At 49.3% G+C, this 24,801-nt stretch overlaps 1 protein-coding gene and 1 long non-coding RNA gene across 2 annotated transcripts in view; one reads left to right on the top strand and one right to left on the bottom strand.

Annotated features, from left to right (window-relative positions):
• The window catches only part of LOC127384627 (uncharacterized), a 71,529-nt gene that overhangs the window by 18,050 nt on the left and 28,678 nt on the right, over window positions 1-24,801 (bottom strand). The window lies entirely within an intron of this gene.
• SCD (stearoyl-CoA desaturase) lies at window positions 1,701-21,837 on the top strand. Its single transcript, XM_051619334.1, has 6 exons — window positions 1,701-1,990; window positions 5,742-6,027; window positions 13,367-13,497; window positions 15,988-16,193; window positions 16,585-16,817; window positions 18,052-21,837. The coding sequence occupies exons 1-6, from the start codon at window positions 1,964-1,966 to the stop codon at window positions 18,249-18,251; spliced, it is 1,083 nt and encodes a 360-aa protein (XP_051475294.1). The 5' UTR covers window positions 1,701-1,963; the 3' UTR covers window positions 18,252-21,837.

The following is a 24,801-nucleotide window of genomic DNA, read 5'->3' on the forward strand; positions in this document are numbered from 1 at the left end:
TTATTTCTTTCTTCTTTTTTAAAAATATTTATTTCCTTTCTATTTTTCCTTGAACTAGTAGGAGTCAGATTTCCTTAGGGTAGTTTTTAGCAGAGTTCATAGTTCTTCCAACACTCACATAGAAAATAGGTAGAATCTTTAATTAAAACACCATTTATTCCCAGTGTTCAGTAACCCTCAGTGTTATTCACCAAACATTTAATGGAGGGTCTTAAAAGGGATGGTTGAAAGTCCCTCTCTGCCTCATGTCAGCTTTCACCACCTAGGAACATCTTCTGACCTGGGTGTTTCAGAAAGTAGGCAAGAATGGAGTTCCTAATGTAAAACTAGAACACAGGCTACTCTCTGATCTCTTCATCCATCACAGTGAAACGAAAAAGGAGACACATATTTTGCCCCTTTGCTGGACACCTCTAAATGCAGAGAACAACTGGGCTATTGTTATTTTTCGTTGTCATTTTTCCCTCCCAGTGATTACAACACAGCTCACTTTTGACAGCTGCCACTGAATCAGCCCCACTATGTCTGAGCAGTATCAGCTAAGAGAGGGACTCTGCAAGGTCTTGGTTGTCCATCTGCACCTCCCTTGCTGCAGGATAGCCACCCAGACAGGATATGTGTGAGGGGATATGAGCACACTTCAAAATGGCTTTTGACATCCCGGTTCCACTCCCAGAATGACTCGTGTCAGCAGGGGCAAGAGGTTGAATATAGGACATACCGTGAGAGGGGGAAGAAGCTGAAACAGGTCCTGGCTGGGGGGATGGCACTAGGGCACCCCAAGCCTTGCTGCTAAGCAGCTGAGGGTGCCTGGCATCATGACAGCATGGTGGGGTTAGGAGAGCTGCCTCCAGGCTCTGCCACCAGCAACATTTTGTTTGTAAGGGCTTTCTTTTTCACTTTTAATACTGAAGGTCTCCTTGGGATAAAGCTTGGATTTTTTCTGCTGCTGGCATTACTGGCTGATGAGAAGGTTGATATGGGAAACAGCTGATAGCAAACTGAGCTGCTGCTTCTTCCTTCTGCCCTCTGCCAAAAGGGACTGTTTTCTGGTGGAAAATGGCCGGGACTCCTTTTAAAACATGACAGCTAAACATTTTCCAGACTGGTTTTGCCTATTGAGATAAACACCTATACAGATATACATGCTTATCCGGATATACAGTTACGGGTCTGTTTTCTTTGCAGACATGTATGACTTTATACATAAACGCTTCCCATACAGACCCCTTATACCGAGTAGGCAAGTTACGCTGATGTCTCTTTCTCCACCGCACTCCGCAGCCCGCAGGAGAAGGGGCCCGGGGCTCCTCGTTCCTTAGAGGCAGCCCCCGCGGTGGAGCAGAGGGATGCGGGGGCCCCCGCGGAGGGCCGGCAGCAACCCCGCCCGCAGCCATGCGCGGAGCCGTGCGCGCAGGGTGCGCGCCGCGGGGAGCGAACAGCAGATTGCGGGCAGCCAATGGAGAGAGCAGGCCGAGGTGGCACCAAATTTCCAGCAGCCAATCGGCTCCCGAAGGGGAGGAAAAAAAGGAGAGAAAAAAAAAAAAAAAAAAAAAAAGAGAGAGAGAGAGCGAGGGGAAAAAAAAAAAAAAGGGCAGGCATCATGAGCGAGCCTGGCCCTCGCCATCCTCCTCTTCTTCAGCATCCTTCCTCCCGCCCCCCGGACCGCCCCGCCCCGCCTCCCCTGCCGGGCACGCCGAGAGCTGGGCCCCCGCCGCGCCTCTTCTCCTGCCGCGCTGACCCCGCGCATCCCAACCGCGGGCAGGGGGTCACCGGGAGGCCGGGGCGCAGAGAGCCCGGCCCCGCCAGTCGCCAGGCCGGCAGCACCGCTTAAATATCTCCGCGTCCGCCTCCCCGAGCCGCACAGCTCGCCAGGCGCGGGGCCCACGACAGCCAGCCTCCTCCCGCCCCCGGGGACCTGCGATCCGCGCACCGCTGCGAGGAGCGGAGACTGGGCTGCTCCATGCCTGCGCACTTGCTGCAGGAGGAGGTGAGCGGGGGCTGCCGGCCTGCCTGGGGGTGCGGGTGCTTTGTCTGCCCCTCGCCCCTTCCTCCTGTTTTCCTCTCCGCGGCTCCGGCAGCGCTGCGCTGCTGCTCTCTTGGGGAAAAAGGTCTGGGCATCCACGCGTGTCCGTGCACGCACACGCACACAGATGCACACACGTGTGTTTGCGCGTGTCCTCTCTTGTGCCGCTTCTCAGCCATGAGAAGTGATTCGGTGCTAACTGAAGACATCGCTCGGGCCTCGTGGTGAGACCGTGAAAGAAGGGGGTGTCCTCCGCTGGGGTTATCTCCCCGGAGCCTGTGCCCTTGAACAGAGCGAGCAGAAAATACAGGTTTATTTTAAAAACATCTGTCTAAGCCTGTTGATAAGGGCTGTTCAGGAAGGTCTTTTGTGTCAAGAGGTCGCAGAGACTTCGGCAACACTCAGACTGATTTTTTTTTTTGTTTTGGGTGGGGGTTGTTTGTGGTTTTTACGAGGGGGTGTGTTTTATTGTTTGTGTTTTTAATAGAAGGGGCTTTCGGCCGCAGCATTTTTCAGGCAAGTGTTGCAGCAGGGAGCGTCTCTAGGGCAGACGCAAGGTGAAAGCAGCAACTGCCGAGATGAAATGAATGACTCTCTGCATTGGCTGAGCCAAGCAAACACAATGGGGAGCCTGCCCGTTTTTGGCATAAGAAGGTCTTGGATAACAATCTGGCACCAGGAAGATACATAGAGTTGTTGGATCTTTAGATATTTTATTTCTGCTCCTCCTGGCAGCCACCCTTTGCCCAAGGGGAGGCAGGGGTTTGATTCTGATGTTCCTGCTCTCACCTTCTCATCCTTGCCCTCCTGCCTATGCTGAGGACTGGAGGTAAACCTCAGCCCCTCTCTCTTGCCTGTTGCCAGCACGAAGGGTCTCCCCTGGCGCTTTTGTGCAGGTGCCATGACCTTCCAGGAATGCTGTGATGTAACGAGCTTTACTCCTCTTTCCACCCCAGATGGATGCTCAGACCACATTTCATGGTTCTGGCATGTGTTTTGGGGCATATCCTGGAGGCTGGAAGGAACCCTGTCCCTGGGTCAGATAGAGCATATTCAAGTCTCCTGGACCTGAGACTGAGTGCCCTGGGGCCCCTAGGCTGAACCCAGAGCCTTTGAGCTGTAGCTGGTTGTATAAGCTGGCTGGCTGCCAGGAACACCTATGGCATGTTCAAGGCTGGTAGGGTGTGGTGGGGGTTGGAGATGGGGGAACACATCTGCTCTGCAGATGAGAGCTGCAGAGTCATTCAGAAGTGAGGGAGAGCTCATGAAAAGGATTTAGTTGGCTTCTTAGCCCTCTCACCTCTAGACCCTAGATCAATCCTTATCCCATTTTCCTCAGTGGCTGCAGGAGCCACTGCAGACATAAAGGAGTAAAAAATCCTCTTTCCTCCTCATTTCCTCTGTCTCCAGCTAAATAGCTGACTACTTTCCCTCCCTCTTTCCCCCATGCTCCCCCCACCAAGCCTGTAACGGTGGAGCTGTGTTTCACAGCTACTTTATAGCCCTTTTGCTTTAATTTGCATGTGAGAAATGAACAGTTTGATTCAGTATCATTCCAGCAGCATAGCTATGCTGGTAACATTTCTCATGTGGCTACTGTGACTCTGGAGGAAGAAGTTTTTTTCCTCTCTGCTCTTTCCTGTGTGCGCTCCCTCCTCTTCCTCCTCTGCCCCAGTGCAACTTCGGCACTGACATAAGTTATCACAGGGAAAAAAAATGCAACTCCAACCCCACATTCTTACTCTGGAAGCAGCATGTCCATATGGGGAGCATTAACCATCTGATCATACCACCAGATCTCTGTTGGGAGTTTTTCCTGCATAGACAATTCTTAGGTCTTTTTGATAGATTGTCGTCCAGCCAAGAAAGAAAACTGTGCCTTCCTGCCAAAATGCCAGATGATAATATTTGACACTTTGGAATGGGCAGGACTTTTCCTTGCCTGATCTTTGGATTAGAAACCATTTTCCACCGCTCTTTTGTTGGGGGGATTGCCTTAAAATTCTCCAACAGCCCAGAAAACAGTTATAGACAGCCTCTAGCCAGGATGCAGAGGAGCTGGTCCCAAGCTCAGCAGCTGCCTGGGTTCAGTGAAAGCAGCAGGATACTTCATGTCCTAACCTTTGATTCCAGAAGGAAAAACTTAGAAGGCTACCTCTGTAGAGATCATTTTACTTCCCAAACATGGGGAATCTGTCAGCTTTGCCAGCTCCTCCCTGTAGGAAGGTATGTCTGTAACCCTCTAGTTTCTACGCTTGGGAAAGGGAGGAGTTGGTGTGGCCACGTAAGCTGCCTGGCCTGATTTTAATGCCTCCCTCTGGAAATTAGGCCATGGCAGCACGATGGTCTTTTATGACTTCCTGTTGTCTGGGTGGGAATCTGCTGTTAAATCAGGGGAGATTTCTATTGGGAAAGGAGCTTTCCCAGCTTGGCAACACTCCCTCCCATGGTCCTGGCTCTTCTGCTCCTTTCAGCTGACATTTAGGGCCCCTTCACATGTGGAGGCATGGGGGTGAGCATCAAAGGGACATGTCCTTTGGGCAGGTTCCCAGGGGTTGAGGGGATGTGGCTGGTGTGTCCTCTCACCTCTCCAGTCCCATGTGCTTGACACCTCCAGGGTCAAGCCCAGTTGGGCACATGGGCTCAAGCCTGACAAAGGGCTGCGAGCACCAGCCAGCACACAGCTGTCATGATGGAGATGGAAGTCAGTGATTGAGGGTTCAGCGACCTGTCTCATTAGGGTCAGTCCTGCCTGCTCCTTTCGTTCTGCATGCCTGATCAGGCAGGCTGTCACTCAGCCAGGGCAAACAAGCGTGTGCAGAGGGAATGTTGTGTCATGATTACAGAAGGGAGCCGTGAGCAAGGCTGAGCCAACTTGCTGCTTAAAACTTCCTCTCTGCATGCCGGTGGCCTTGGCTCAGAGGATAGTCTTCCTGTGCCTCAGTTTGCCCGTGGGTGGAAAGCGGGAGAGGGATAAGAGGTTTGGCAGCAGCCATGGGATAGGATGTCTAATTGGAAGCACATCGCTTGACTGCTTCTGTCTGCTGATCTCCAAGCCTGTTGGTCTTGCTACATCCCAGCCTGGGAAGTGAGGCAGGGGGATGTAAGGAGGCACCCCAGCAGAATCCCACTGTGAATCTTCCTGGTATTTCTCCCGTGATCCCTAGTGGGGTGACATAAACAGGCAGGATATCAAGCACAGCCCCGTGTTTTACAATAAAACTGTGTGTCAGCTTGTATTTCTCTCCTACCTCCCTCTGTCCATTCAAAATATTTTCTTTATTGTTGTCTGCTTATGCATAGTCCACAAGTCCAGACCATAAGCCCACCTAAAAATGCCTACTAATAAAACTGAAGGAAAATTAAAATCCTTGCAGCCTGCAAATGATCCTACCAAAGCCACTGGTGGAAAAAAAGACTGACTTTTAAGTATTTTACTTTAACTTCTACATCCTGTCCACTTTTTGTCCCCACTTCCCAGAAATATCAGGCCCCCTCCCTCTAAAGCCATGATTCCATGGAGCTACAGGGGGCTCTTCTTGTTGCCAAGGGCTCAGCTGAGAGAATGGAGCTTCCCAGGAAAACTGCAGGCTGCCCATCTTGGTACTGCCAGCCAAGCTGTTTGTGTTTCAGTTCCCTGCATTGGTAACCACTAACTTCCTGTTTTGTTTTTCCTTTTTCTTTTCTTGAAAATGTCCATTGCCGCCTCTCCAAGGAGTTCTCCTCCACTTCCAGCACCGCCACTGTCGGCACTGTCACCTCCCGGGTGACCAGGAACGGGGATGCTGTCATGGAGAAGGACTCATTCAATCACGAGGAGCTGGCAGGAGACCGGGGCATGATAGACGATATTTTTGATGAGACCTACCGGGAGAAGGAGGGCCCTAAGCCCCCCATACGATACGTCTGGAGGAATATCATCCTCATGAGCCTACTGCATCTAGGGGCCATATTTGGGTTGATGCTGATACCTTCTGCAAAGATCCAGACACTGGCATGGGGTAAGCACATTCCTTCACTTATTCCTTGGCATCTGCAACCCCGTTTGTTGGGTGGTATTTGTTTTTTCCTTCCAGGCCCACAGACTCGGGAGGATAAAGAAGGAAGTGAAGGTCTTCTGTTAGAAGAAGCTACTTAGCCAGCTTCATAGCAAGCTGTGGGAGGGCTTGCTAGTGTCTCTTGTAAGGTCATGCATGAGAGGGAAGGATTTCACAGGGGAATGCTTGACTGCTTAAAGAGCAACTTAATTCACAGGCATTAGGATTGGAAGTAGCCCACACTGGAATGGGCAGCCACTTCTGCTGTGGAGCACAGAAAATATTTGATGGAGAAAGTTTGAAAGCAAGGCGCTAGCAAGAGCATTTTAAGGGGTGGCTGGTAGAGGGCATTATTTGGTATGAGGCTGCTGCCCAAGGACAAGAACTGGCCCCTACCTAAGGAGGATAAATCCTACAGAGTCTCCACATGTGTGTGAGGGGAAGGAGACAAAATACAGTTGTATTGAAGGTAGAAGTCAAGAGTGACGTCTGAAGCTCAGGTCTTTTATCATTCTTGCAAGAGCACAGTTTAGCTCCCATCATCCCAGAACTAAGCCTGACAGCTTTCAAAAACGAAATAAGCATCTCTCCAGGCAGCAAATTCCAATGGAACGCAAAACCCAGCAGAAGGTAGCCAGGCAAAGCTCCTCTTTCTGGGTTGGAAGGAAACTTCTCCTTTGACTGCTTGAAAGGGGGCCCACACTGTAGGGGAGCCTGGCTTTCCATGAGCCTTTATGTGGACCTCTGGAGGAGTCAAGAAATCAAATGGTTTCCTGTAGGGAGGTCAAGAGATTGCATCCAGCCCCTGCCTTCCTGTGAAACAGCATCCTGAAACAAAAATCGACTTGCTGACATAGCATTTGATTTCAGTGGTGGTTCTGTAAAGTGCTCATCCAGGAGCAGGGTCCTGGCCAGCCCAGCTTTGGAGAGATACACCTGGTCTGTCACACTTTTAAAATGTGTCCTCCCAAGGGCTACAAGCAACTTGTGTCACAGCTGGACTGGGGAAGAAACGGCTCCCTGGACAGCCAGGCTGACTCCTTCCCTCCTGGACCGCCTCAGCTTCTCACAGGTAGAGGCCTGGGAGATGAGCATCACTGAAGGTCACAGGACTCAACTCATCAGAGGCTGGCTACAGCATCCACTAAAGCAAAGGCACTGATGTGTTCCATGTGCAGCCAGCACAGCCTCTCAAGGGGCTGCTATAAAATGCTTTGCTGGGCCTTTCCCTTGTGAAAACCTGACAGGCTGCACTTTTCTCAGGGGTGGAAGGGCAAGGCAGAACATGCAGCCTCAGCATGACCTTGGAGGAGTGTTTCAGTGCTCTCAGTCCTGCTCTGTGTGTTCCTTCCCCGGGCTCTCAGCTGGAGGCTTGGCAGGGGCTGCTGGCTTCTCTCACTCATTGAGCTGACAGCCTGGGTCCTCCAACCCCAGCCAACTATCCTTAGGGCATTGAGGCAAAGAGGAGGTCAGTCGGGTTTACTGGTTTCATCTCAAGGCTGCTGTGATGCACTATGATTTCTAAATTCATCTAACTCTTTTCCCTTGAGCTTCCCTGAGATACTTAAGTGGGCTTGAGCATCTTGATCCAGAATGTTAATGCTGCTTTGCTTTTTGCTAGGCCCACCTTACTCCAAAATGGTCTCTGAAGCAGTGTCTTTGCAACTATGTGCCTGTTTAGGATGACTGTATGGCCTCCCATGGCATTTTGTGCAAATCTGCCCTGCTTTTTACCTGATGCCAGCACTCCCTGCTCCCCTCCCTCAGTTAACTCTGGTGTGAAACGCCAGTTGCTCTCCTGCCACTGTGAGGCACTACAAGATTCCTTCGTGGCTTCTGGAGTAATATGGGAGAAGGACATGGAGCATGGGGGGAACTGCACTGTTTTGGACTTGCTGAAGATCCATTCTGTCTAACCAAAGCTGGAGCAGTTCCACAGATCTCCCTGCAGATCTCCTGCATCCCTGGCACTTGTTCTGGGGAAGGATCGCCCTTCCCTGCATCCTGCAGGCAAGTCAGAGCTTTTCCCTATAGTCCATTCTCCTCCAGTTCTGACCAGAGCTGGGGTACTCTGATTCTCCACAGATCTGGCTTCTCAGCAAGTCCCCTCGGTCCTTCTTGCATTGTCCTTTTCACAGCGCATACCTTTCTTTAGCACATACAAAGCATCTGTCACTGCTACCTCAGTTAAGTTTGCTGTTTTTTCCCAGCAGCCCTTTGTAGCAAGATGAGGGCTATGGTTCCCATTTTACATACAATGATAGAACAACAGAGACTGACATTGCTCCCAGCAGTACACTGTCATGGGCTCACAGCAGAGCAGCTCTCTCAGTGACAGTTCTGGAGCTGCTGGGGTTTTTGTTTGTTTCTTTGTTTGTTTTTCAGATCATTCCTTCCTCAGGCTGTGTACATATAATATAAAGTTGACACAGCCCCATATGTTCTCTGCTGTGATGCTACAGGCAGCTGTGATGCCTGGTAGCTAATCTACTTCTGTATTTTATTGTAAGGAGAAATCTCCTGCTTATACCCTTTTCATCCCACCCACCATCTCCTTGATGTTCCTGTCCCTCTGAAACCAGTTATGTTGGTGATTGTGTCCTCTTTTGTTTTCATTTCTCTGTGTGCTAATTCCTCTTTGTCTCTCAAGCTCTCCAGCCCTGCCTTCATCATTGTTTGCTGTTCTGCGTTGCTATGTGCATTGTATCCCCTGATCTCTTTCTGGTACAGAGCTTCCCAGAAAGAGCTGGGATTGTTGGTCAGGTGAGAGCTCACCATAACAAGAGCTCTCCAAACCCTTCCAGCACTATGGCTTTCTAGCCAGCTCCCCTTTTATTTACTGTCTTCTCCACTGCACTTGACACAGTCTTGCGCAGTCTTTTCAGGGATCATGGGCAGATTTCACATAATTTGTCAAACGGCACAGAGATTGAGTCTGAATGCAAAGGTGATGACTGACTGGGGAGAACTTTGTAGAGTAGGGATGATGGTTGGACTTGGTGATCCCAAGGGTCTTTTCCAACCTGAATAGTTCTATGATTCTATGACAGTTTCTTCTTTAGCTGCTCTGAGCCTCCCTGGAAACATGATTTTCAGGTTGTCTTTCTGGCATTGTGTGCAGCAGACCAACAATATTTGTGTTAACCCCTGGTGGCCTGGCCAACAATGTCTATAAAACAGGGATGGTTCCTCATGATGTGGTGCTCTGACAATAACCCAGCTCCCTTAAGTGGTAGCAGTGGCAGCAATGTGAGTTGATGCCATTTTTTCTTGCTGCTGCTTTGGACCAAGGAGAATCATGACCTACCTGGCAAGCAAGGGCTGGGAGGCAAGGAGAGAACAGCCTAAAGCTGTAGCTTTCCCTTGCACCGAGCAGAAGCTCAAGGATACCTTCTGGATCAGGGGCACCTCTTCATGTAAACATCCTTGCTGTTGACTGCAGGTGGCAATGCCTTTAGCACATTCCTGGCTTGCCATTATAACTTGAGGTCTGAATCTGGGCTCTGAGGAGGTAAAGGTTAGTGACTCATATAGACATGACTGAATCTGGAATGTTTTGGGTTTAGTTTTTGGAGCACTGAGTGTATAATACTGCTGGTGGTCATAATTTTTTGTATTCCTGTTCAGTGGGTAATTGGGAACATGACCTGTGAGATGTCAATCTTTTGAATCTTTGATACTTCAAAGCATGGTGTGGAAGATTACTTTGAAACCTCAGCTAATAGAGTCCCTAAGTCCTTCAGTTTGGGGCAGCTTCACAAGGCACCTGTGAAATTCTGTACTACTTTATTTCACCTTCTCTATTCTCTTTCCAATTTCACTCCTAGTGGATGATCTTGGAGATTTTCTTATTCCTTCCCTGTGAGATGCTCATTCCCTGGCTTGCAATAATAATCATTGTACCTGTTTGTGGGGATGAACCTCTAAATCATTAGGGTGCTGGATTCTTCTATTTTCTACCAGGCTTTTCAATCTTATCATCCATATCCTCTCGCTGTCACAACAACTTGTAAGTAAGGGTGATAGATCTAATAGCATCCAAGTAGGGCTTTGGTTTCTGTGGGGCTGGGTGCCATGTATGCACATACTGAGGATCTGTTCCTTTCCCTCAGCAAGTGTCTGCCCCTTAGGTAAACTATGGCTGCCATATGTGGGCAAGAGGTGAGGCAGCAGAGGATTGTAATTATAGAGTTTTGTCAGTAGTAGTGACCTGGGACACAGCTTCAAGAGAAGTCAACAGGAGCTGCTGAGGTTCATAGGCTTTGGATAAAGGCTGTGGCTGTTCTATACCCCACCTGAAAGCTGTCAGTACTCTTCCAAATTTTTAACAAGAGCTTTCAGTCAAGGCTACCCAAAAACAAGTACTGAGTTGTCTGTTTTCTGGGTCTGTTGCTGTCCCCATCACATCTCTTTCTTGATTCCTTGTGCTTGCTGATATGTCTTCATTGCTGGTGTCATTTTTTCCTGAGGGGTATATCCACAGGCAAATTCTGATAATTGCCTATATAAAAGAGATACAGATTAACTTCTTCTTGCAAAGCTTAAATATCACAGTCCTCAGCCAGAGTCTTCTTCCTGAGGGCCTTTTACCAACAAATTCCCACTCAGCATGTGAGAATTCATTAGAGAGAAAGCCTGAACTCAGGGCAATAAATAGGGCCTGTATTAACCTAATCTGACATTTACTTTACGTTCTGAAAGACTGCAAAGTTCATTTTTGTGCCCAGTGCACCGTTAATTCATGCCTGCTTGCCCCACAGTGGAGAGCTGGGCTCTTTCCCCAGCAATTTGCCCCCTACATCCATTGCAAGCTGATGTTTCTTTCCACAGATGCCCTGTCTGGTGTCTTTCGTAAGACTGTATAGCTTGGAGGTTAAATCCAAGCTCCTGGATGCTGCTCTCAGCTCTGCCATAAACTACTTGTCACCCTTGGAAAACTACCTCAGCTACTGATCTGTGCACCATAGGTATATTGTTGCCCAGAGGTTTTATGAATTGTGGTTAGCAGGACACAGCAGCTTATGTTCAAGGGAGAATGGGGGTGAGTCATTATCTGCCGCTAGTAGGAAGTGTCTGAAACATCAGGGAGCAGGTTTTGTTGTTATTGCATTGTCTGAGGCCAGAGAGGTTCTCCACACCAGAGCCATGTGTTAGGAGCTTTTTCAAAGTTTGTTCTTCTGTATGAATCTGTGGGCAGAGTGACTGATTTAAAATTAGTCTTAAAATCTAAAATCAATGGAGAACTGGTCATAAGCTTGTTCGCAGCTTTCAAGTCAGCATCGTGGAGCTGGGTGAGACATTCAAAGGTGTCCAGCGTGAGAACTTTCCTGTCAGTAAGGCCAAAGGGACACCTTAACCAAAGGCCTTGTTCCACATCCCTCCCTTGTCCCCTTCCAGGCTTGACCAGCTTTTTGAACTTCACTCATCTCCATTGTCTCTTTCAAAGGCTGGATCCTGCTGCATTTGCATGTGGTTTCATCCCTCTTCACGCCCTGTAAATCAGCTATGACCAGGGACTGATTGGGTCCTCTAAGAGACCACCAGGGTGCTGGGAGAAATGAGGCAGAGGTGTGCTGGTCCAAGACTTGCAGTGCATTCTGCAGCAGGTGGGGAAGCCAAGGGATGAAGATGGGAAGTCACGGTCACATGAGCAGACAGGGAAGGTTGCTATTATACAGTGGGATGGGAGTGAGGAGGGTTCATGGAAGTCTAAGGGGCCAGAAGAGTATGTTAAATCAGCTGAGATTGGCTTTTAGCAGATAAGAGATTAGCTTTGGAATGTAGAAAAACAAAAAGGAGGTGACAGAAGGAAGAAGGATCAGGAGATGATAGGAAATAAAACCTGGATTATTTTGAATGAAAGAACAGGGCAAGAGTGCCTTGCACATGTCTCAGATCTCTGATCCAAGACACGTTTCTGGCAGAGTATCTATTTTCTGGGTTCAAGATAAGCTTGCTTACAGCCTTTTGGCTGGACTGAATGGTTTTGTCAAGCATACCAGCAATTCCTAGCCACAACTTTATGTGTAAGAATAAGGAGCTGTTTTCATGATTGATCCAATTGATTGAAATCTGCAAATTTATACCAAAGAAAGAGTTTCCTCTGGGGAGCTGGGAAGAAGGTGCTGCCTCCTCCAGGGGACTGAAGGTGGGTCAAATGCATGGATATGCACCCTTCCCTCTTGCTGTCTGAGCTTGCTCAGCAAACCAACTGTTGAATGCCCTCTGTCTTTCCGCCAAACTTCTGACCCATCCTTCCTAGAGAAAGACTTACTTTCAGATCTAATTTTCTTCCTATCCCCAGCTTCCCAGTGTAATGCTGCTATGACCCTGACAGGGTCTTTTCTCCATTTTTAGTTGTAGGACCAGACACTGGAACCCAGGTTAAAATTCAGAAGTCCCAGGAGGGCATGTGGGAACACACAGCAGGGCCGATATAAACACATGATCCAAAGGGAGAGGGATGTGGTTTTTTTACCAGCTGCCAGAGGTGCGAGGAATTTCTTCTGACCTGTATGGAAAGGGAGTGCATTGAGCAGCCTCTAATCTTAACTGGGACCAGCAATGTCTGCCTCTGCCATGGGCGTGACTTGCAATGCGTTGTTGGCCTCTGAGTTTTCTTCTGTAGATGGTGCAAGAGCTGAGCAGGGGAAGGGATAAAAAAGACCCTGGGAACAGCAGTCTCTGGACAGATTTTAAGTCAGTGGTGGAGCTGAAGTTGAAGCCCAGTCTTCAGTGGGATGGTAGGTTAATTTTTTTCTAGCCAGCCTCTTATCAGAAAGGGAGCAGAGAAGAAGCCTAACCCTTGGCTTATGCTGTTCCCTGAAGAACTGTAAAACCTAAAACAAGAGTTACTACCTCTAGGTGACAGAAATCCAAAAGAGATAGGAAAGCAAGACTCCTGATTATTTGAGGTGGGAGGAAAGTGGGAAGCTATTCCCTGATGGACTCCAGAGCTGTTACCTCAGGACTGTACAGAAGCAGTCACTTTACAGTTTTGACAATCCTGCACCAGAACAGGTGGCACTGTGCTGAAGAACCAACTCTTGTGGCAAGGCTTGTAAGGAGGAGCCTCCTCCCTTGTGAGATATGAAGAGCTGAAATGGTTTGCCCTACGTTGCTTAAGAAACCTGTGGTAGCTCAAGCACTCACACTGATTTTAATTGTCCCAGGCTGTGCTCTCCATTAATTCCTCACTTGATTATACAGTTGTGGGGAAGGCCTGCCTTTGTGCTGTTCTGCCTGAAACCTTGCTGCAAGCTGACTTTCTCTAACTGCTCCAGCACTTTCTGTTCCTCTCCAGCTGTTCTGTGTTTCCTGGTGAGTGCTCTGGGAATAACAGCTGGATCTCACCGCCTCTGGAGCCATCGATCCTACAAAGCCACACTGCCGCTGAGGATCTTCCTGACTATTGCAAACTCCATGGCCTTCCAGGTAAGCACCTCCTCAGTATGCCACTGGTCCTCAGAAGGAAGTTCTCCCCTGAATCTTTGCCTCAGATACGGGGCAGAAGCTGGTGGAGAGGTTCCTCTCTTCTGCTGCCTCTTTGTTCAGAAACAACCTGCCCTTTCCATCTAACACCGCAGTGCCAGAGTCCATCTCATTGTTTTCACCTTGTCTCATCAGAGGGTTACTCTGAGACAAACTGGGTGGGGAGAGAACTATTGGCCAACACTGAGGGTAGGAAAACTCTCCAAAGCAAGAATGCACGGTTCCCAGGAGGTGTGGTCTCCTATGCTTGCTCCAGGTCCTGTGAAAGAGGTGTGGAAATGCTGAGCACTCTCCTGATGTTCAGATTGTCTCACCTTGCTCTTGCTGCTTGGCTGATAAGGGGGGAGACATCTGAAGAGCCCAGGGAGCCTGGCTGTGAAATTGCTGCTGCAGAAAGACCAATATTTTGTTGATAATTCTCTGGTTCAGAAGAGTGATATTTAGGAATAATGCTGTTTTAAGTCACACCACTGACTGCCAGAGAGTCATCGTGGATCAGTGATATTTCAAGGAGAGAAGGGTTGGGCCCTTTCAGAGTGGCACAAGAGACTGCAGGTAGCTGATAAGTACCTAAAGACCTAACCACTAACCTCTTCACAGTCCACGAAGCAAACAGACCGGGATGTACTTAGGGATTGTAGAAAGTAGCCAAGATGGCACTTCAGAAGAATAACGTTAGAGTGAAAACCCAGCCTGTCATGGAACAGAAAAATCCTGGTGGTCTCTTGGATTTGCTGGTATGAGGCAGCTCTGACAGCACTCCATTCTCCAACTGTACTTGGAGGGACTTCATGCAGACTTGCCCATCTGTAGGAAGTAGTTGGTAGGATGACATGGTGCAGCCTTTTCCACTAGAAGGTAAAGAGGATAGTGTTACTGCAGTGCCCCTAAGTAATTCTACAGCTGAGGTATGGGGGACAGATAAAGCCCACATGGACAAAGTATTTTAGAGACATCATCTCCCTCTCTCCCTCCTGTGAAGCCATAGAGGATATCACTTCACGGACAGGTAATCAAAACAGGGTGGGGATTTTTTTTCAGACTTTCTAAAACACAGTTCACTTTCCTATTCTCCATTGGTACCAAACCAGAGTCTTCCATGAGGAAGAATCAAGCTCCTGATTCTAGCTACTGGTCCAGCACTCAGCAAGGGAATGGGATGGGTTGCTCTGTATCAGCTAGTCCCACACAAAGACCATCTTTAACAGGGTTATAGAGCAAAGGGGGAAGAATTTGCTGAGCTATTGCTGTAGGGGATAGGAATAGACAAAGATGAGAGAAAGACAGATATTTCAGCTTCAGTAGGAACTAATTCAAAGTTTTACTGAAAATTCAATACTGTTCCTTATTGATTTTTTTTTTTTAATAGTTACATTAAAAGAGATAAAGAGAAGGTTTATTTTCTATTTACCTCATTGCTGTTAGTGGCAGCAGCTCTAAAATCAGACTGGTAACTTTTAAGGCCAGAGGAAACTATAGGTTATCTTATCTGAGATCCTCCAGAAAATGCCTGTTGGCTGCTTGGAGACATGTGGCTTGTGATTTCAGAGAATTCAGGAATTCTGCCCCTAGTCAGCTCCTCTACCTGTGAGACCACACAGCTGCAGCACAACAGAAGCTCTTCTAGTTATAGCCTGCAGGTGGAAATTCCCAAGAAAGGAGGCATTCTCCTGGGCTTTGCCTTCTAGTCTCAGAAAGCCATAATTTTCAGAAAGGTTGCAGTTTAGAGGTGGTCCCAAAATTATATCTGTTGAAAAGATACATGCTAAAGTTTCAGTCAAGATTCTGATTTTGCAGCTTAAACAGAACAGCTACGGGACTGAAGGGAAGTATTTTTTATAATTATCATTTAAAAGGTGTGTTTATTTCTAAAGAGGGACCTTCATTTTAAGACCATTTAATTTCCAAGGAAAAAAAAAAAAAAGTTTAAAAAATCGTCCCCAAGTTAAACAAATCTGATTTTGCAATCCCAGGAAATGCAAGGCAGGTTGACCCATGGAAAATGTCAGGGTGGAGGGAAGGGGCAGGTTGATCAATCTTAGCTGGCACAGTGTAGGGACAGGGACAAGTGACCAACAAGAGCTGAGCGCGTGAGGTAGGAGGCACTGGCTATTGCAGGGGTGGGGGAACAGACCGACCAATCAGAGCCTGTGATGCTGTAGAGGATGTGCAAACCAAACCCTGAAGTTAACCAACTAAAATTTAAAAGAGTAAAGGCAAACCATCAACAAAGTAGATTTGAAATAAAATTGAAGTGGTTGTGCAAAGAAGATCCAACCTCTGTTTTAAAAGCCAAAAACCAAAGAAAGAGAAAATGACTGATATGAGTTCAGATCAGTGGGATTTAGGTGTCTAAATGGTTTAGGCCTTTTGTTAATTTGAAGGGAATGTCTCCAGTCCTGGCCTTAAGTCTCTGCTCCTGTTGCTTTGCAGAATGACATCTATGAGTGGGTGCGGGACCACCGCGTCCATCACAAGTTCTCTGAGACAGATGCAGACCCTCACAATGCCATGCGGGGCTTCTTCTTCTCCCACATCGGGTGGCTGCTGGTGCGCAAGCACCCGGACGTCATAGAGAAGGGCCAGAAGCTGGACCTGAGTGACATAAAGGCTGACAAAGTGGTGATGTTCCAGCGGAGGTGAGTGGTGGGATCAGCCCCAGTGCAGAGCCATGTGAGATGGAGCAGGGACCCCACAAATGGGCTGGGGACCCCAAGCACCTTTGATAGAGTGTGAGGGGATTGAGAACATCATGTGAGAAGTGTGCTGTGGGACATTGCTTTGTGCACATGTGAGATTGAGACAGGGAGAGCAGGACTTCAGTTTGAGTCTCCTTCCTGGGGACTTGGAAGTCTCTAGGGGTGGCTTTGCACATCTACAGCAAAAAATGCCAAGCTCAGGGGTGAGGTATTTCTGCCCTTGATGTTCCTTGTATACCTGAGCATGAATCCTCCAAAGGGAGGACTGAACTAGCCCTTTCTGTCCTACCTCTGCCACTGAGCACTTTCCTCCTCATCCCTTTCTTTCCAGATACTACAAGCCCTCGGTGGTGTTGCTGTGCTTCACGCTGCCCACTGTAGTGCCCTGGTACTTCTGGGATGAATCCATCATCATCAGCTTCTTCGTTCCAGCCATCCTACGCTACACCATAGGGCTCAATGCCACTTGGCTAGTGAACAGTGCTGCTCACATGTTTGGCAACCGGCCATATGATCAGAACATCAACCCACGGGAGAACCCCCTGGTCAGCCTGGGGGCTCTAGGTATGTTTAGCATCCGTGTCGTTTGCTGTGGGTAGACTGTAGAGTGGGAACTGCCCCTTGGTGCTGCAGCTGCTTCTAGGAATTTCTGTGAATTCAGGTGTCCCCATTTCACCCTGCTCTTTCCCTCCAGCCTTTGCATCTGGAGGTGTTTCCCAGGCTGGCCAGTGAGTACGTAAGGGCAGTGGGGTTATCAGCTCCCACTAGCTTTTCTCCAGTCTGGAGAGGACTCTGCTACACTTAGCACCTCCTTATCTCAATAGCAGTAGCAAATTTACCCTGCTCAAAGGTCTGTTTGCCCTGTTCACTAGACTGAATAAAGTGAGCTGCAGTCTCTGCTTATCTATCTAAGATTTGTAAGCTTGAAAAGCAGCACAGGCACATTTGGATGTGTTCTCATGGAAGCTTGTGATTTTTGGGGTGCTTGAGGATGACACAAGCCAGATCATCTCATGTGTTTTCCTAAAATGTCAAGGACCTAGGAAAATACATCCCAGGGTCAGCATTTGGTCTGGTCTGTTCTCCTAAGCCCAAACCCTCCACTGGTTTGCATCATTCTGCGTCACTGGGGCTGCACTGATTTTCAACACTGAAAGATCTGCTCCTGTTTTTTTCATAGGATGGGATTTGAACTGCAGAGACTCACAGGGGTAGGAGCAAGAGGCCAAGTAATGTCATTGAAGGGGTGAAAACTGAAGCCAGGCTTGACAGTGTCCAGAGCAGAGGGTGGATGACCAGGGTGGATTGCTTAGTACAAGTCTGTCTGCATTATTCCCATCTGGAAATGCCCTTTAGATTTGACATAAAGACTGCCAGTGTGTTAGGAGTATTGAGAATACGGATTGGCCTGGCTTATATGGGACATGCTCCAGGTCTAGCTGGTAACTCAACCAATACTAGGTGGTTTCTTCTGGTCGCTGAGGAAGAGCCCTTATGATTCCCCTGTTATTTTGGTGCAGTTGATCAGCCAGGGCCTTTCTCAGTTGCTTGCCATGCACTTGTTTCCTCTGAAGCACCATTGGTCCTCTGTGACAGTCACTGCCTCATTTAGGCCAGCCCAGGCATGTCAGAGCATGCACAAATAAGAAGGGGTTGTAGAGAGATGAAATAAGGCTGAGAGGAGAGAGGAGCTCGGACTCAATTCAGAGCCTTTTTCAAGAATGTGGTTCTTTGGTCCAGGATTAAGGGCTCATCCCCTAGAACTCTGCAAAATCCTCTCCCTGGTCGTGTTTTTCAGGAGAAGGCTTCCACAACTACCACCACACCTTCCCCTATGACTACTCCACCAGTGAGTTTGGCTGGCGCTTCAACTTAACCACAGCCTTCATTGACCTCATGTGCTTCCTGGGACTGGCCAGTGATCGCAAGAAGGTCTCCAAGGAGGTCATCCTGGCTCGGAAAATGCGGACTGGAGATGGGAGTCACAAGAGTGGCTGAGTTCCTACTCCCCTACACACACACATCCACACCTTCCTACTTTTTTCTCCCTTTCTCCTTTCCTGACCCCTCCAAACACGCTGGACAAAGGTTTAATGTTCTGTTTACTAACTACTGAATAATGCTACCAATTTGCTTAAGATAATGAGTTTTAACCCCCCCTCCCATACTGTATTTTACGTGATGTATTTAAGATCTAGGCTTCTGCCTTTATAATGCAAGGCCACCCCTTTCCCTCCTTTCCTTTTCCTTTCCATTCTTTCTCTCCAGCCCCTCTATCCCTTCTCCCGCTTTATGTCGTCACTCCCTGGCAGAGGAGCTGGTAGGAAGCAGACCAGGGAGTTCCATCACAGCTGGCTATGTACCATGGAGTTAAGGGAAGCCTGTACCAGCCAGCTGAAGAGTTGAGCCAAAGTCAGTGACCCTCTCCCCACCACCTTCCTCCCAAAATTCCTTCCCCTGTCCCTCCTCCTTTCTCAAGAGCTGCTGACAGACATGGCATGGCTAAACTGCTCTCCTTGGGAAAAGTAGCCTTGTCCTCTTCCCTTGCCATTGGAAAGAGAATTGTCTCTTTCCAGGATGTCTCTTGGGAAGTGTTCTTCCCCCTTCTCCACTGCACAATGTTTCTGGCCCGGGAGGGGAGAGCCTCCAAGCTCTCTCAGAGGTCCACCAGTGGCTAGGGGAGGCCTGATGGCCACAGTGGGCACTGGAGGGGAAGCCTTGGTGGCCTTATTACCTTCTCCTTCTGGTGTCATAGCCTCCCTCCCTGCACTGCCCACTGTGCCCTATGCCACCAGGGACAGAAAGCAGAGCCTGGCTCCATGCTCCACAGCCCCTTTGGAGAGTCACAGCAAGGGGGGGTACAGATGGAGGGGGTGTGCCACTGGCTGCTGTGGAGCAGCACCAGCCTGGGGTGGTTTTGATCACCACCACCACTGAGATTTTTGCCAGCAAACAGGACTCCACTGAAATGGAGAGGGACAGAAGGATGTAAACCAAAGCTCCACTGCTGAATTAAGCTGCTTTATATCCTGGATGAAGAGGGTCCCAGCTGGGTGGCAGGCAGATGTCCTGATGTCCATGCCTGCCCTGTGGATCTGCATCCTGTGCTGAGCACACAGATGGGGCAAGAGAGCGCCTGCAGGTGTAGGGAGTGTTGAGGGTGTCTCTGGGAGCAGGTCTCCCCATCCTCGGAGCCTCTGCTGGATCAATTTATCAAGTGCCTGAGAAACACCGACGTGGGGCCAGGTGGCACAGGGGGCTCCAGGGACCCGAGACCTCTGAGGTGAGACACTGCTGCCACTGTGGGCCACCTCTGGGCTTTCTTGACCAGGGTCCACCAAGGTGGTTTGCCATTCCCTGCCCTTCTGGGGGAGTGGGAAGGGCAGGCAAAAGCTGTTCCTTGTCAGTCCCTTAGCTGGCCTCCTGGCCCCCTCGGTGAGACATCTCGCTGCCTCGCTCCTTCTCTGGCAAGGCAGGCAGTGAGGGCAGCTGAGCCTGTGGAAAGGTCAGTTATATCACCAAGCCAATGTGGGCATGCAGCTGAAGGGTGTGCTGGGGAAAAAGGCCCTTGTGGGTGTTGTTTCCTGCAAGTTCCAGAGACTGCAGCTTGAGTTCAGGCAATGGGTTAGGTTCAAGGCATCACATCATGGCCTCAAGTCCCTCACTGGGCTGAACAGGCTTTTCTTCCCTTAACTCTCCCCATTATTATTAATTTTTATTATTATTATTAGTTGTAGCAATAGTATTGGTTTTGTTGTTTAAATTCATCAAATGGAGCTGGAGGAAAGCACGAGAGTTGGCTGGAACGAAGTGATGTTGGAGTGGGGTTTGCAGCGTCTCCTGTATTCAGGCAGGCCAGGGAGGGCACAGACAGAGCAGATGCCAACTTCCTCACCTCAGCTGTGCCAGGCAGCAGCCACGCAAGCTTCACAGGAGCGAGTCTCTGCACCTTTGCTTTTTCCTGCTGCTGTGAAACTCCAGGAGCCATCATAGCTCTGTGATGTTCTCCTTAACAAGAGCACTCTTGTTAATCAGAAAAGAAGTCCTTCTCCTCCCTGCCACCACCATGGCCTTCTTTATTGCTCAAAAGCAGGACCCTTCAAGGTTTTGAGCCATCAGGAGTGAAGTGGTCTCCAGCTGAGATGTACAACAGGGAGGAATAGAACAGGGAGCCCTTCAGCTTCCAGTGTCAGGAGACAGCATCCTTACCCCTCCAAGGGTCATGACTGCCGGGGGGCTGGCTGGAGGTGAGGCTCTTGTGGCTAGAATTGTATCTTGCCATTTAAAAAAACAGAAAAAGCCATCCAAAAAAAGAGAAACACTGTTAGCTCTGTAATTGCAGGCTGATTTTGCTCTAAACCTCTCAGAACTCGTAGAAGTCTCCAGAGAGAATGACTTTGCTCCAGCCAGTAATTTGAAAGGGGTGTATGGAGGGGAGCAGGTGTGGAGAATGATTTCCTTGCTCCTGGTGCCCTTAGTGTGTTGTGTGACATACCCTACGGTAAGGAAGCATGCTGTGACATGCTGCAGTATCTCACATCCTCTTAGCAGAGAAGGAGAGTTTGACATCAAGGGTTCCTTTCAAATTTCAAGAGCTGATTTGGGTCCAGAATCTGGAATTAGGGTGGAAGCTAAGGACCAGTAACCAAACAGTCCTGGTGTTTGTCCAGTCACTTTAAAGGTAGATTGGCAAATATCTCTGGGTGCCTTAAGTATTTCTTTAATATACATAGAAGTATTGACAGCTATTTGCCATATTTCTTTTATTTTATTTTCTTTTTTTTTTTTTCTGAATTACAAGCATTTGAGGGGTTTCTTAATTATTTAATCACCTACATTGAACTGTGGGTGAAGGTGAAATTGAATGTATTTGAGTTAGAATTTTTTTTTTTAGATTAAGAAACATACAACACTTTCAGTATAAGGTTTTTTTTTTGAGAGATATATATATATACACCTATAAATATATATATATATTTTTGGTGGCATGTGTGTATCCTGGACACGTCTGTATGTTTAGCTTAAATGATTCCGTGAGAGGTGGAAACCGAGAAAGCAGCAGTGGGACCTCACGGCTAGAGCAGCTGTTCTCCTGGGACCTGTTCCTGGCTTAGCTACTTGCTCACTGCGTGATGTGGGACAAAGTCACTTAAAAACTATCCATGCCTCAGTTTCCCCATCTGTAGCAGGTGTTACGCCCTGCCTCACTGCCGACCAGCCGAGCACAGAGGAGGGAGGCATATGGACCACATGCACACTGCTGCTGGCAGAAACATGGACTGGTTTGTTTTCCAAAACTGTTCCCAGCCCTGCTGGTATTGTGAAGAGCATATGTCCAAGTGTTGGGTGTTCAGGGAAGGATTGGAAAGTTGAATCTGCACATTGTCTAAGCTCTGTCACTGTTGAAATGTGAGTAGGATATGATTTTTCACAGCTTAGGGGTTTCTGCATAGTAGTATCTCTGTTTTGTGTACTGGAAAAGAAAAAAAAACTTTTTGAAATAATTTCTACTAATATGGAAACAGACATCTGGTTGTGCTGAACTGAAATTTTATTTGTTCATAATAAAAATGTTACTTTAAAACTTGTTCAATATATAACATGGTGGGCCAGGCTCAGTAAACCACGCAGTGCCCCACTGGGATGAAGAACGCTACTCCCTTCCAGGAGAACCAGGGAAAAAAACCTCTGGCTCTTTAAACGTCATGAATGAGAGGATTATAATGGCTTTCGTATTCCAGCACAGCCTGGCTGTGCACGCCCTGCCAAGGCTGCCCCTGAGCTGCGGGGTTACTGCAGGTTAATTCCAGCCGGTGCCTGTTGCCAGAGCCTCGCGGCTGAGGGATGTACATGCAGCATAACACGTAATTCCAGCAGCCTGTCTCCCCGGCCAGGAATGGCCACCGCCGTGTCAGGCGGGCTCATTAACCTCAGCCAGGTGGTATTTTCCTCCTGCAATAGCCAGTCCCTCCTCTCTCCGCCCCTTTCACAGCTAGAGGGAAGTGAAAGAAGGGGGAAATCCCCTGACCAAATCTCACTTTAATTGATGCTGGCTTTGTTAGCTTCCCAGCTCCCCCATCCAACTGCCTTGCAAACATCTGATCATAGCAGTGAATAAGGCCACCTCAGCATGGCACCAGCTGGCTCCATGTGGAAGCAGGCATAGGGATGGCCTTGTTTGCAGGAGCTTCACCACCCACATCACCTGGGGATAACTGAACCAGCCCATGTTCACTGGCCTAGCCAGCTCCTTGCAGCCAGGATGCTGAATTTGTCCACAAAATTGGCCCAAGTTTGGTTTCCAGCTGCAGCTTCTGCTGCTGGAAAGCTTTTTTTGTGTGGGAATGCCAGAGTCACAGCACTGCAAATGGGAGAATGGGGGAGAGTGTGGGAACACGTGCCTGAAGGAGAGAGTGGGAGGTTAGTTGGGAGCTGAGCCCTCCTAGAACAAGTGAAACAGAGAAGGCAAATCTTCAAACCTCCCGATTATTCAGCCAAGCCTAAAAATACAGTTAATGATCCCTCTGTCTGGATTGCATGAGTGGAACTCAGATCTCAGCCTCTCCCTCTTTGTTAAAGGCTGTTATTAAATCCCCTGCCCAAAATAGGTTTTCCTGTACTATCAAGCCCTTCACCACGGCCAGCTCAGCATTTTGGGCTCATTGCCTGGAAGTGTCTCACACATGATTATTATTCTCAATTTCCTATGTAACCCATGAATTTGGATTGCAATTCCAATGCACCCCAACTTTGCTTCTCCCACCCGACAGCAGAGGAGGGAAGGAAAGGGTTAATGCACCAGCCAGCTCTGCTGGGTAGGATAGCACAGGCAAACAAGTGCCTACTTGTTCAGACCCAGGCAAGGGAGTGAAGGGAGGGCTCTGGGCCGGCCTGACGGCTGTCAGCAGTTAGATGGTTTGCTGCTTCTTCTTGCTCTGAATGCATCATGCAAGAAATGTCAGAATGGTCTTTGAGGAAGGGGATGAGGTTCCACCTGCAGCTCCTTCCCCTGCACCCAGATGTGGTGACCTCAGCTACGATGTGCCCAGTTTGCCTAGCCCAGGACCCTGGAAGCAGGACCAGGGAAGGTGCCCGAGGAAGAGCATTGCAGGAATTGCACAGCAGCAGGGCTTGGCACCCACCACAGCAATGAACCAGCAGATGCTGCTGACCCTTCAAGAGGTGGCAGGACCCAAAGAAGGCTGTGGGGAGCAGAGGGGAGGCAGAGGGAAGTGAACCAAGTCCCAAGAGAGAACGTGGAGGAGATAACACCACAGCAGCCTCACGCACCAGATGGATGGAGTGGGTGGCATTTGCTGAACGCCCAACCAAGCAGCTTCAGCCCTGCCCCAGAGGGACCTCTTCTTCCGGGGAGGCTGGCAGCCACCCCTGCCCCAGGACCTCTGGTGGGCAGCGCTCTGGCTGGGGGCCACAGGTACCCCAAGAGCGCGGGGTCCCCACAGACTGCATCAGCACAGCCTTGGGGGGCGCCCGACCCCTAAACCCCCACCTCCCGCGGTGCTGGCTTGCGAAGGGGAGCCGAGCCCCGTCTATACCGGGCACGGCAGCGGGTCTTTTCATGCAGCCCCTCGCTTGGCTGCCCAGGACAAGCGGGGACCTGCCACGCACACGCACACCCCCTCCGGCCATTGGGCCGCCGCGGCAGAGCCGCAACCGGCTGACTGTGCACAAAACGGAAAAGACAAAAAAAACAACCAACCCACAAACAAAGCCAACCCAACCCCCTGCGGGCTGTTTCCCCGCGGGTTACTGCCGGTCACCCCGCGCTCGGCTGTGTCCAACACCCCACAGCGCCTGACCCGCCAGGGCCAATCGCCGCCGCGCCGCCCTTGCCCGATCCCGCCGGGCCCAGCCCGCGCCCCGCCCCGCCATGGCACGTCACGCCACGGCCACAGCGGGGCTCGCCGTGACGCCACCCCGCGGGAACACCCCGCCGGAGCCACCCCCGCACCGCCCCGCGCCGCTCCGCACCGCCCCGCGCAGCCCCGCCTGCCTCGCCCGGGCGGCGGGAGCGGGATGGCAGGACAGCAAGAAATGCCCTTTCAGGCAGAGCAGCCGCGTGTCTGCGCCTGGATTGCCCGCCCAGGGCATCGCCCCTCGAACCCAGCGCTGCCAGCTGTGCCCGGCTAGTGCCTTCTCTTAAAGCGGCGGGTGCTGGAGCCGTGGGAAACCCGAGCACGCCCTTCCATCCCAAAATGAGCGCCAGTCTTAGCTGTAAAAGGAAAGTAAAATAAAAAATATCCAAGATACAGAAAAATTATAATCCAGTACACGTGGACACACACAGTCACACTCAAACGGGTGACACAAGTATCAGCCATAAAGCAGGATACTTAGATTTTGAAAAGAGGCTTAAAAATAATACTATTTTCGTTCATATAAATGTTAGTTGTCTTATGAATCCGTTGTTTTCTAACTATATTGAAAGTTGCATTACTCAGTCAAATCCTCCCTTACTTGAAATTCTTAATTTAAAAAATTCTTAATTTCAAACGCAACCTGTAAATTATATCTGTTCTTTCTTTTT

This window comes from Apus apus, chromosome 4 (assembly GCF_020740795.1).
Source record: "Apus apus isolate bApuApu2 chromosome 4, bApuApu2.pri.cur, whole genome shotgun sequence".
Classification (NCBI taxonomy): Eukaryota; Metazoa; Chordata; class Aves; order Apodiformes; family Apodidae; genus Apus; species Apus apus.

Excerpts from the sequence above, each read along its gene's own strand:
- SCD (XM_051619334.1), top strand. The coding sequence starts at position 1,964 with ATGCCTGCGCACTTGCTGCAGGAGGAG. Across the intron at positions 1,991-5,741 it reads CGCACTTGCTGCAGGAGGAG|GAGTTCTCCTCCACTTCCAG; the intron begins GTGAGCGGGGGC and ends CGCCTCTCCAAG. Across the intron at positions 6,028-13,366 it reads GATCCAGACACTGGCATGGG|CTGTTCTGTGTTTCCTGGTG; the intron begins GTAAGCACATTC and ends GTTCCTCTCCAG.